Genomic DNA, 12,577 nt, shown 5'->3' with positions numbered 1-12,577 from the left:
AAGTTCATTCTCAACCACTTCCTGGAAAAACAGTACTGACCACATCATACACACAAGAGATTCAGCAGATGCTGGAAACCAGAGCAACACATACAAAATGCTGAATGTCAGGCAGAATAAACAGTTGAAGTTTTGGGCCAGTACACCTCATCAAGACTCAAATGTCCTGATAATGGTAATTTAGTAACAACCAGACCTGGTAAATGGGGTTGAATCAATAAAGTTTCACATGTTGGGTAAATTATAGGCAAGTCGCAATCCTCGTCGTTATTACAGTGATATATTAAATACAATGTAAATCAGTAGGAACAATATGTATTTAAATGATCACTCTTGGAAACATGTACAGGAGCACTTCTCATATGCTTTCAATGGAAAGATACCTTCAGTCTCTATCTATTAAGTACTGTTTATTATCTTGTGTTCCTATGGCAACCAGGAATGAAACTAAATTGTCTTAAATGCCAATGCATTTACAATGCTCCTTAAGTATAGAGCTTTTGAGAATATGGTTTAATTCTGCCTATAAATCATACAACTCTCAGGTTTTTACCTTGCTTGAGTGAACCTAACACGTTACCTCAATTTTAAAGCACTTAGCAAATTTTTTTAAATGTTAAACAAAACACTGTAATGTGGCTATTAACATTTTCAGGTACGGTTGATGGAACACCACCATAGTAATGTCAATGTATGTCAATTAAAAATTACCCCCCAAAGTAATGAAGTCTCAAAGATCAAATATAATTGTGGTGCAAAATCACCTTGAGTAACTGGCAGACATTTTATTCACTGCAGTGAATTCCATTTTGCTGCTACTCAGTTGGTGGTCTGACTTCTGAGCAACCTTGTCAATGTAGAAGTTTAAAACATTTACAGGAATACTTTCAGTGAGTATTTGCTTTCATAAATCCTGGGACTGTTGATTGTTCGGCCAGTCTGGCAAAATTGCGTAGAGTGTGGGGTGAATAAAATGGGATTTGTGTAAACAGTGATGGGCGTGGAATGTGGTGAACCATAAATTCCACTGCTATACTGCATGGCACTATGAAATGAAAATTAGTGCTTTAGGGTATCCAAAGACGATTCTCTCTGCCCAACATTCTATGATGATAGAGCATGGCTGTAAGCCTTTAGACTGAGATATGAACTGCCAGCCTTCTGATCTGTTGGCACCAGAGATGCACATGGAAATAGACCGATCTGCCATTCAGATTAGATCACACATGATCTGCTTATAATGCACCTTTCTTCTATATTAGGACAAGAAAGCATTTGTAACAAAATTTGCGTGACAGAATTCTAAGGCAATAGTGTGCTGGATTACCACTACCTGATTTAATTCCAGAGACTTCACTCTCCATTGTAAAGTTAAGCTCCACCTTCACATGCCTTTCTTTAGGATTTGTCCTTCACTGAAGAAAGTATCTTGAGGTGTTTCTGCAGCGTGTCAAGTTCCTAAATCAGGAGTGCCTAACCTGGAATCCATGGACACCTTGCTTAATGGCATTAGTCCATGGCATAAAAAAGGCTGGGAACTCCTGTCCTAAATGGAATTATTTCTTCACTATGTTAATCATAAATCGGACTTTCTAAAAGAAAAATTGCTATTTTATACCTCAGTAATTAATATTGTAACTTCAATTGCACAGGCACAATTCCACCATTGATTAAATCAGTGGTCCAGACTGAGGATGGAATGGCAACCAACGAGGAGCTGAAGATGTTGGTGACGATCTCCTGCATCCTTCTGGCTGCCCTGCTCCTTTTTGCCCTACTGCTTGTGGTCCGAAGGCGCCGGAGGGAGCAGCGCCTGAAGAGACTGAGGGGTAAGAAGCCGTTTAGAAAGCTCGTTGTATGCTTAAAGGTTAGCTCATCACTCCTTATACATGTTTATAACTCTCTGCATATGATCTGCCCTATCTTTGTAATCTCCACCAGTCCTGAACCCTCTGAAACAGAGTCATAGAACACCACGGCACTGAAACAGGCTCTTCAGCCCATCTAGTCTCTGCCAAACTATTAATCTCCCGGCAGCTCATTCCACACTTTCATTTCCCTCTGAATAAAAAGGCTCTACCTCATATATTCCTTAAACATTTCACCCTTCAACCTTAACCCTTAACCCATAACATCTGGTTCTAGTCTCACCCGATCTCAGTTTCAATTTAACCTATCCCTACCCCTCATAATATTGTATATCTCTATCAAATCTTCCCTCAGTCTCCTATGCTCTAGAGAATCAAGTCCTAAACTATTCAACCTTTCCCTATAACTCAAGTCCTTCAGTTCTGGCAAAATTTTTGTAAATTTTCTCTGCACTTTTTCAATCTTACTGATATTTTTCCTGTAGGTAGGTGACCAGAACAGACCAGGTCTTGGGGCTCCTTCAGTCCTGGGCTTTAGCATGATCCTAATTTCAAACCTTCACCTCTGTTTGCTCTCCATTCAGGTACCTGAGCCTCATGACATGGGATTCTCCCCCCACATCTCTCTTCCTCCCAGTCTCCCACTTTCCTTTTCATCTTATGTCTCCTGGTTACACAGCTTGATAAGGTGGTAAAGAAGAGATATGGCATGCTTAAGCACAAGAGGTTCTGCAGATGCTGGAAATCCAGACCAACACACACAAAATGCTAGAGGAACTCAGCAGATCAGGCCGCATCTATGGAGGGAAACGAACTGTCAATGTTTCTGGCCAAGACCTTCCATCAGAACTAATATAGTATTGAACTCAAGAGTCATAAGGTTATGTTGCAGCTTTATAAAATACTGCTTAGGCCACATCTGGAGAATTGCATTCAGTTCTGGTTGCCCCATTATAAAAAGGAGAGTCTTTGGAAAAGATGTGGAAGGGGTTTCCCGGGACTCTGCCTTGATTAGACGGTATATGCTATCAGGACAGCTTGCACTAGTGTTCTGTCCTTCCAGGCGTCAGAGGCTGAGTGCAGACCTGATAGAAGTTTACAAAATAACAAGACGCTTAGAAAGCATACACAGCTGGTATCATTTTCCCAGGATCGAAATTCTAATACTAGGGGGCAATGCATTTAATGTGAGAGGGTGGAAATTCAAAGGGGATGGGCAGAGCCGGTTTTTTACACCAAAAGTGATGGATGTCTGGAATGCCAGGGGTGATAGTGGAGGCAAATGCCTGTCCATATTGGAAAAGCAATGTTGAGACTTCATAGCAAGTTTATACCAAACAGTCCCTAACTTCAAAGAGTCCCTCATGAATTATCCTTCCCCGTTCCCAAACTGAGGAACTAGCTTGCAATTCAAGCTGTTGTTTCTGAAAATTGTTTCTCCAATGGTTTGTAAATTAAAGTATTTGAAGGGAAATTAGACAGGCTCATTAATATACATAGAACGGAGGGATATGGACATTATGGAGATGGAAGAGATTAGTTTGACTTTCAAATCCTAGCTTAATGAGTTTGGCACAACATCATTGGCCAAAGAGCCTGTTCCTCAGCTTTACTGTTCCATGTTCTGTGATCTATGTCAATGTTCTTAAACGGCTCACTGCCATAGTCCTAACCTTTCAAATCTAGCCTTCTACAGTCCAGGTTTTAATCCCTTCATCATCAATCAGCCAGCAGTCTTGAAGATTCCATGGCCATCACCAACCCAGTGCTCTCCATCTGTTTCTATTCATTTGAGATACTCCTTAGAAGCTAGCTCCTTGACCAAGAATGCAGAAATCTATTCTTATAACTCTTTCCCTGACTCGGTGTTATATTTGGTTGAATTTTTTATGACATTGCTTCCTGCAGAGACGTTTAATATTCCTAGAGGAGCTTTATGAATCAAATTGCTGTTAATTTTTGTTTATATAATTTGCATAATTTGAAATTTCTTGTCAACAAGTTAAAGTCTTAAGCAAGAGAGTGCAAACACCATAGCACAATACACCAAATGTGTTTTTTTATAAATTAAAGATTTGACACCAACAAAATAACATACATCATCTTTTCTTTTAGATGCCAAAAGCCTTGCTGAGATGTTAATGAGGTAATGTATCGTTATTTTCTGATATTTTTACATGGTTGAACGATTTAGGCATCCACTGTTTTGGCCAGTTTTATGCTAACGGTCATAGCGTGAATCAATACAAGAGGGCAAAGTTGAATCATATTCTAAACTAGACACAGATGAAAGCAAGGCATCTCGGTCTGTCCCTTTGTGTCAAGCCACATTTGCAGTCACTACTGTGGCACGATAGGAGAACAGGAGAATAGTTGGCATCCATGTTAAATTGGCTTGGGAGATATGGCCTATCATGGGGATGGCTGAGTTCTCAAACAAACCCAATTAGATTGTAAAGAGTGAGTTGGCCCCCACTGGCAGAGGCCCACAGCTCTTCAATCGAAGGAAAATAGGCTTGGTTAATCACCACTCAACTCAAGTAAGAGCAGCGGAGTGTTTGAATAACATGTCTGTGTCTGTAAACATACTACAGGGTCCCTGGAACAGGCCGTAGATCCATTTATGTGCATTTAACCTACAGGCATCTCACCTATTTCAGTTCAACTTGAATGAAAGTTAGGGGTTGTCTTAGGGGCTAATATGTTGTTCTTTCTCACATTCCCATCTCTTGAGACTTCAGTGCAAAAATCTAGTCTGTTAGTCCACTGCAGTCCTGAGTTCAGAGGCCTCATCCTTTGACATATCATTCTAAAGTGTCACCTGTTCTCAGCAGGTTAACAAGGTATTGTTTAGAAGGCCAGAGGACTAAGCCTTAATGTCTGACTAATATTTTGTTGTTCGTCCATCGTCGTCGTCGATGAAGACCTCGACACCATTACGATGATGATGGTGTCGAGACTAGCGCGTGATTTGGGTTCAAGTGAGGGAGAGTTGCGCAGCGTCAGCCTCACTCTCTCTTCCCAATTCCTACCTGGATCCAGTGGCAAGACAGAGTCTAGACAGTTGGAGATGGTACTAGGCGCAGTGGATGACCAGGACGTCTTCTGTGTCTTGTCCTGCTCTACACGTTCCACGACGCTTGCAGAGACCGGCTTCTTGACCGTTGGACATTCCATTGGTCTCGTCCGCTCAATCCGCCGGAGTCTGTCTTCACTTGCTGGGATAGACAACTCCCTATCTCACCGAGGGTTTGAGACCCATCGGCTACCCTCACCTGGTTTAACCGGCTTGTCGAAGCCGTTGCCCGGGGTGTGGCCGCTGTCGGATGCAAACAGCTACGGGGAGCCACAGGTGAGAGCTGAGTGCCAGGTGGGGACCAAAGGTGGACTAACCACCTTGAAAAGGATGTGACATGTTCCCCCACCAGAGGTGCTAACCCTCCCTGACACCCCTCAAATGAATAGCAGACTGATTAATTGGTCAGTATTGCATTGCAGATTGTGGAACATTTTGGGCACAAATTAGTTGCTGTACTTCAAAGGTGTTTTAGAACTCTGGAATATCACAAAAGATTCTGAATAAAACTATCAACGTTAAGGTCAGCATAGCCAGGTCAGGCCAAAAGACCTGCTTCCCTGCTGTTCGTCTCTAACTTTTGTTACTTATCATTATTAACATAACTCAGAAAGCGGCTAAGACTTTGTCAACTGGAAAACCATGCCAAGTTAACAAAGTGTGATAACACAAGTACAATGAATGATATTCTAGTGTGCAAGACAAAGTGCTGTTCCTTCTGGACCAGGGATTCCCAATCTTTTTTATGCTATGGATCAATACCATTAAGCAGGGGAACCATGGACCCCAGGTTGGGAACCTCTGTTCTAGACTGAGCCTTATCCATTTAATAAACTGACAGGCTTTACCTCTGCGGAAAAATGTTATGGAAGACAATAGGACATGGAATTGGGTCCCTGCTCACAAGGTAAACTGAACTGAGAGGAATAGAGGCACCGATGGGAGGAGAGGCAGTTTATCCGCCAGGATGACGCTGGGATTTTAAAGGGTGGGGAAGAATGTTGTAATCAGCTGCTGAAAGGAGGGAGTCAAGGGTGTAGTTGATTATGTCAAAGGTCAGTCTCACGATCAAGAGAGTTGATAGTTGCATGATTTTCATTCTTGAATGTTTATAAATTGAAATTATGTTACTCAGTCTTGGAAAGATTGTGATAGCATTCCTAGCCTTACGACTTCTAGATTTTCACATTTAATCATGTTCTGGTCTTCCCTAAGTTTCCTGCAACACATGCAAAGTTAACTGCTAATTGGCCTTGATACTTCGATAGCTTACAAAGAACAAAGGTTTTAATGGAACAGAAATTGCTAATCTCTGTAGCACTAAATGAAGCCAGGTTGGTTCATTCTGGGAAATAGTTTGAAAGCAGTTGCTTTGAGCATTTGTTTGAATATTATTATGCATGCTCCCTTCGGAAAAGCAATGCTGAGTATTCATGGCAAATTTATGCCTAACAATCCTCTAAATTCAAGGAGTCCCTTGTGAATTTTCCTTCTCCATTTCCAAACAGAGGACCAAGCTTACAAATAAAACTATTGTTTATGAAAATTGTTTCTCCAAATGGATTTACCAGGCTCACTAATTTTACTTTGTTTTATTCATCTGTGCACTTGAATGCAATTGTGGTCGAGTGGTCCTCCAGGGTCTCTGGGACCGTGTTTGAATCATGGCCATACAGACGAACCACAGAAACAAAAGCATCATTCACATTCTTCAAACTGCAGATGAATTCAAGAGGTAGTGACCCAGATCTTTCGGGTGGCTCTATAACTGAAATCACCCACATTTTCACAAGAAAGCAGCATCCATCATCAAGGACCCCTACCATCCAAAAAATGCTTTCTTCTCACTGCCATCAGCAAACCTCAAGTTCCACGCCAAAAGGATCAGGAACTGTTATTACTCTTCAATCACCAGGCTCCTGAACCAGGATGGATAACTTCACTCACCTCAACACTGAACTGATGCCACAACCTAGGGCTTCACTTTTAAGGACAGTACAGCTCATGATCCCAGTTGATTGATTATTAGTATCAGTTTGTAATTGCACAGTTTATTTTATTTTGCCTATTAGTCATTTGTCAATCTGTGTTTAATCTTTTAAAGTGAAAACTTAAATTGGGCGGGGGGGGGGCTCAAACATGGACTCCTGTAATGGTTTTTCTCTCTGTCTGTTTCAAGTAAAAACACTAGGACATCGGATACACTGAATAAGCAGCAGCAAACCCTGAGAATGCACATCGACATCCCTCGAGCTCAGCTTCTAATAGAAGAGAGGGATACCATGGAAACAATCGGTATGGAGTTCACACTCATCTCTCCAGTCATTTATTATGTATTTGCGTTGCTCCTTCTGCCATTCGTTCCTCAAGCCTTTTCGAGCAGCAATTTGTCTGCTTCCAAAGACTGGTAAAAGCAAAGTGTCCCTTCAATATTCCTAAGCAGAGTGAAGAGATTGAAGAGGAGAATAACCTGTATTTACCATAAATTCTGGTATACAGATTGAAATTCTATTCTGAAGCAGCTAGAAAATGAAAGCTTATATGCTAATGACCAAGATCAGATGAGATTGGTGTTTCTAGTGCTGGACCTGTCTCTCACCCCACCCAATGAAGTCCAAACCTTGGATTTACATCAGGCCAGGCCCTTGATCCCTGGTCCTCAGTCCTCAGGTCTCCCAAACTACAACAGCAGCCCTGACTTCTGCTGCCCCTCGATCTTCAAAGTAACTACAGCACCTGTGAAAGGAGATGGGGGCACTGGGGAAGATAGAGAGATGTACAGCAGGGCTGTGGGTGGAGGATGGAAAATGAGAAGAGGAGGGTGGGAGGATGGGGCCAAGAAAAGAGAAAGGGACTCAGTGGTGAAGGTAGAGGGAGAGGAAACAATGAGAACAAATGAGCAAACACTATTTCACCTCACACACTATCTCTCTATGGTTCTCTTTCTCTGTCTGTCTCTCTCCTCCCCCCCACCCTCCCTCTCCCTCTCCCACTCTCCCCTCCCCTTCTTCCTCTCCCTCTTCCCCTCTCTATCCATCCCTCTTCCTCTCCCTCCCTCTCTCACCCCCCCTCCCCTCCTCTCCCTAAATCTCTCATTCTCCTTCTTTCCACCACCTTCTGCTGTTCTTTTTCCATTCCCACCCATTTCTCACTCCTAATAAGACCTGGCCTTTGTGTATCTTCTTAAATTTTTCTTACACACAATTCCATGGGGTTTATCTACCCTAATGCCTCAATGTTAATAGGCCATGTTACTTTCCTATGCCACTGCTACTAAGGTCTATGTGTAAGGGTGCACGTTCGGGCATTGTATGTAAGCTTTTCAAACCTTAGAATCCTTGGTAAAGGCAAGTACAATGATGACATTTGAAAGTCTCCTACAGGTACGTGGATAGGAATGACAGAGGATTAAGAGCCAAATGCAGCAAATGGGACTAGCTCTGTTAGACAATTGTTATCATGGACAAAATTGGGCCGAAGATCCCATTTCTGTGCTATTTACCTTTCTGTGCTATTTAGCTCTATAACTCCAGGCCACGGTTCTTAATAAGAGCACAACCTGCAAAGAAGGAAGCTTAGTTGGTTAGTTTATGCAAAGATAGTAGGGCGAAAGGGAGGTTCAGAAACTGAACTGAAAGAGTGGGGTTTGAGGAAGAAGGAGTAGGAGGTGTACTTGTGCACATGAGCAATGTGTACACTGGATCTTGTTGAGCCTTGTTCCTGCCAGCTGATTTCTCCTGCTCATTTCAATAAGCCCATCGTACAAGTTCCAGTGAATGAAATTCCTTCCAGAGAATGGGCAGGTCTGTGAAAATTTGGGCTGCTTAAAACTTGCTCAGTTACAGCTGTATCCATAGACAGGTCATTGTGCAGATCCACACGCAAAATAGGATCTCAAGCAAAAATAAACTGCTGGAAGAACTCAATGTGTTAGGCAGCATCTGTGGAGGAAAATGGATAGTCAACATTTTGAGTCAAGACCCTTCTTTGATGTCTGAGGTATTCTGGTGACTGAACGAGTCCCCAGCTGAGGTGACAATCAGTATTTTGGGAAAACAAGTGTATCAGCTTTCCCTTTCTAGCCCTTTGAAAATGTATATAGAATTTCAGCTTATCCACCAGATGAAAGGCCTGGATCCAAAAAGTCAACTGTCCAACATGCTGCATGACTTGCAGAGATCCTCTAGTGTTTTTTTTTGCTTAGGCTGTGAAACATATTTGGCACTTCACAGTGACAATTAGACCAGCCTAACTTCACAAAGTATCCCCATGTGTGTGCCTCTTATCAAAAAGCACCAGACAGTGATGAAAATCTAACACATTTACTGCAGGCTGGGAGACCGTTTCGCTGAACACCTTCGCTCTGTCCGCCAGAGAAAGCAGGATCTCCCAGTGGCCACTCATTTTGGGAATTCCACGCCCCACTCCCATTCTGATATGTCTATCCACGGCCTCCTCTACTGTAAAGATGAAGCCACACTCAGGTTGGAGGAACAACACTCTTGGCTTCCCACCTCCCCCTTTCTTTCATCCTAGGCCTCCCGTCCCATGATCCCCTCATATCCCTTTTGCCAATCACCTGTCCAGCTCTTGGCTCCATCCTTCCCCCTCCTGTCTTCTCCTATCATTTTGGATCTCCCCCTCCCCCTCCCACTTTCAAATCTCTTACTTGCTCTTCTTTCAGTTAGTCCTGACGAAGGGTCTCGGCCCGAAACGTCGACTGCACCTCTTCCTACAGATGCTGCCTGGCCTGCTGCGTTCACCAGCAACTTTTATGTGTGTTGCTTGAAATTCCAGCATCTGCAGATTTCCTCGTGTTTACATTTACTGTTTCATAAATTTTATCGTCAGCTTTGTCTATTCTAAAATTCCTGTTGAGCTTTGTGTTGTTTACTGCTAAATAATAATTCATAATATATTTATGTAAAAACAAGAGCTAAATTTATGTATGACTTTGACATACTCACTGAATTGCAAATATACACTGTTCCCATTTCCCTCTTTGGCTTAACCCCAAATGGATCTGAAGGTGATAACTGATTGTAGTGTCACAGGAGGTTAAGTAATAAAGATGCACAGAAGTCTGATTGCTCAAGCCATAATTAGGCATTGAGGCAGATGAAAGCTAAAGAGACATTAGTAGGCAGGAAGATATTGCATCTATAGCGATCAGTGTGGCAGCAGACTATACCATTGCAGGAATCATTCAGTCTATCGTACTAACTCAGTTTTCAATCGGAACAATGTGCTCCCATCCTTCACTTGCACCTGCCTTGGTTCTGAGTCAGAAGGTTGTGGGTTCAAGGGTCCAGTAGTATAATTACATGTCCTAGGCTGAAATTTGTTTGTAAAGTAAAGGAGTGTTACGCTATTGGAGGTGCATTTTTCTTCAGATGAGATGTTAACCCTATCTGCAATGATAAGTGAACATTGAAGATCCCATTATGCAGAGAGCAGGGAAGAGCACTGGCCAGTCATTGTCCTTCAATCAATATAATTTTAGTAGATGACCTGCTCATTTATTTCTTTGGTGGTTATCTGCCAATTAGTTACCGTTTCAAAGATTCAAAGTACATTTATTATCAAAGTACATATGCAGTATTCAACCCGAAGATTGGCCTTCCCACAGGCACACATAAACAAAGAAACACCATGGAACCCGTTCAAAGGAAACATCAAATACCCAATGTGAAGCTCACACACATTTCTTTCCTTTTCCTGTGGATGAACTCAAAGGAAAACTCAAATTTACAGAGTAGAATGCTACAGTTGTTTGCCTGAAATCCCGTGAAGAAGCAGTAATGCCTCCCTCAAATATCAACTATACACTGTGCATTATTAATTCCTCTCTTAAACTGGCAGCACAGTTAGTAGAGCAATGGCTTCACAGCACTAGCCAGTCTAGTTAAAACTTGATCTCTAATAATTGTCTGCATCAACATTGCATGTTCTCCCTGTGAACCCCCATCCTGTTCAGCTTTCCTTCCACATCCCAAAAATGAAAAGGCTGATAGGTTAACTGACCAGTGTAAATTGTCCCTAGTGTAAAGGTGAGGGGCAAAGAAAAGATTTAAGATTAGCTTTATTTTTCCCATGCACGTCAAAACATACAGTGAAATGCATCGTTTACATCAAGGTCGGATGTAAACGAGACAACGTTTTTCAGGACCATTGTTCATGTAGCACCATGGTCCTGAAAAACTTTGTCTCATTTTTACTGTGTACTGTACCAGCAGTTATGGTCGAAATGACAATAAAAGTGACTTGACTTGACTTGAGGTCATGCTGGGGATAGCCCGTAAGTGTCACCACGCTTCCCGTGCCAACACAGCAAGCCCACAGCTTATTAGCTCTAATTCATACATCTTTGGATTGTGGGAGGAAACTGAAGCACCCGGAGGAAACCCATGCAGTCACAGGGAGAACGTACTGATGGTCAGTGGCAGAGATTGAGCTGCCATGTTACAGCTGGCGTTGTAAAGCGTTGCGCTAACCGCTACGCCAGAATCTGAGAGGAGCTGAGGAAGTATGGAGAGGACAAAATGGGATTAATGTGGGACCAGCAGAAATGGATGCTTGTCAGCTGGCACGATCTCAGTAGACCCATCACGAACGCTGCATGACTCTATGACTCCATAACTCTGCAGTTAATATATTCAGTGGTATACTCTTGCTGTATTACAGATGACCGATCCACTGTGCTATTGACAGATTCCGACTTTGGCGAGGCTGTGAAACAGAAATCGCTAACGGCAACACACACTGTGCATTACCACTCAGTCTCACAGGCTACCGGACCTCTGGTAGATGTTTCAGACGCTCGGCCAGGAACCAGTGAGTACTTTTTTGGCAAAAGCGAGACTATAGACAAACGATGACTTTTGGCTTCAACGGCTCTTTGTTTCACTCGTGGTTGGGACAAAATATCTTATTTTATGAGCAATGCTGGTACTCAGATGAGTTTCAAGGTCCTTCTGTAAAAGGATAGTTTTAAGGTCTGTAAAACACTTGATTCTGAAATTCCATTTAGGGATGCTCGCCCAACAACTGGTAGAAGCTCCAAGACATTGGTTGTAAGTCTGCAAGTTCACATGGGTTGATTTGTAACTTTTAAGAGAAGTTTGAGAGGGGTTTGGAGAGATAGATCAGACTATGCAGCAAATTAACTTGGCATGACCCACAAGGCCTGTTTCTGAACTGTAATGCTCTATAACTCTATAGAATCTGAAGGATATTGTAAATATTAATTATTTTGATGATATGTAAAACTTGTATGAGATGGAATGTGATTTGTCCCAGTTATTTGCTTCAGCCCAGAGGAGGGCCAATGAATTGCTGTAAAATGTATTTATTTATCTACTCCACGAAATACAGTGGGGAACCGGCCCTTCTGGCCCTTCGAGCCATGCTGCACAGCCATCCCCAATTTAACCCCTGCCCAATCACGGGACAATTCACAATGAACACGATTAACCTACAGTACATCTTTGGACTGTGGGAAGAAATACATGGGCTCACAGGGAGAACATACAAACTCCTTACAGATGGCAGCTGGTACTATACAGTGTTGTGCTAACCACTGCACTACCATGCCAACCCATTTCTTGTTCTGCATTCCTGATGACCTTTATGA

At 42.4% G+C, this 12,577-nt stretch overlaps 1 protein-coding gene across 1 annotated transcript in view; it reads left to right on the top strand.

Moving 5' to 3' along the window:
• The window catches only part of LOC140199708 (cell adhesion molecule DSCAM), a 652,770-nt gene that overhangs the window by 600,745 nt on the left and 39,448 nt on the right, over nucleotides 1-12,577 (top strand). The window contains exons 26-29 of the mRNA XM_072262186.1: nucleotides 1,653-1,829; nucleotides 3,984-4,014; nucleotides 7,124-7,239; nucleotides 11,629-11,778. Coding sequence (XP_072118287.1) covers nucleotides 1,653-1,829; nucleotides 3,984-4,014; nucleotides 7,124-7,239; nucleotides 11,629-11,778 — 474 coding nt within the window. The remainder of the gene's footprint in view (nucleotides 1-1,652; nucleotides 1,830-3,983; nucleotides 4,015-7,123; nucleotides 7,240-11,628; nucleotides 11,779-12,577) is intronic.

This window comes from Mobula birostris, chromosome 6 (genome assembly GCF_030028105.1).
Source record: "Mobula birostris isolate sMobBir1 chromosome 6, sMobBir1.hap1, whole genome shotgun sequence".
Lineage (NCBI taxonomy): Eukaryota > Metazoa > Chordata > Chondrichthyes > Myliobatiformes > Myliobatidae > Mobula > Mobula birostris.
The sequence above is the reverse complement of the archived record's forward strand: the minus strand, read 5'-3'. Positions and strand labels throughout refer to the sequence as shown.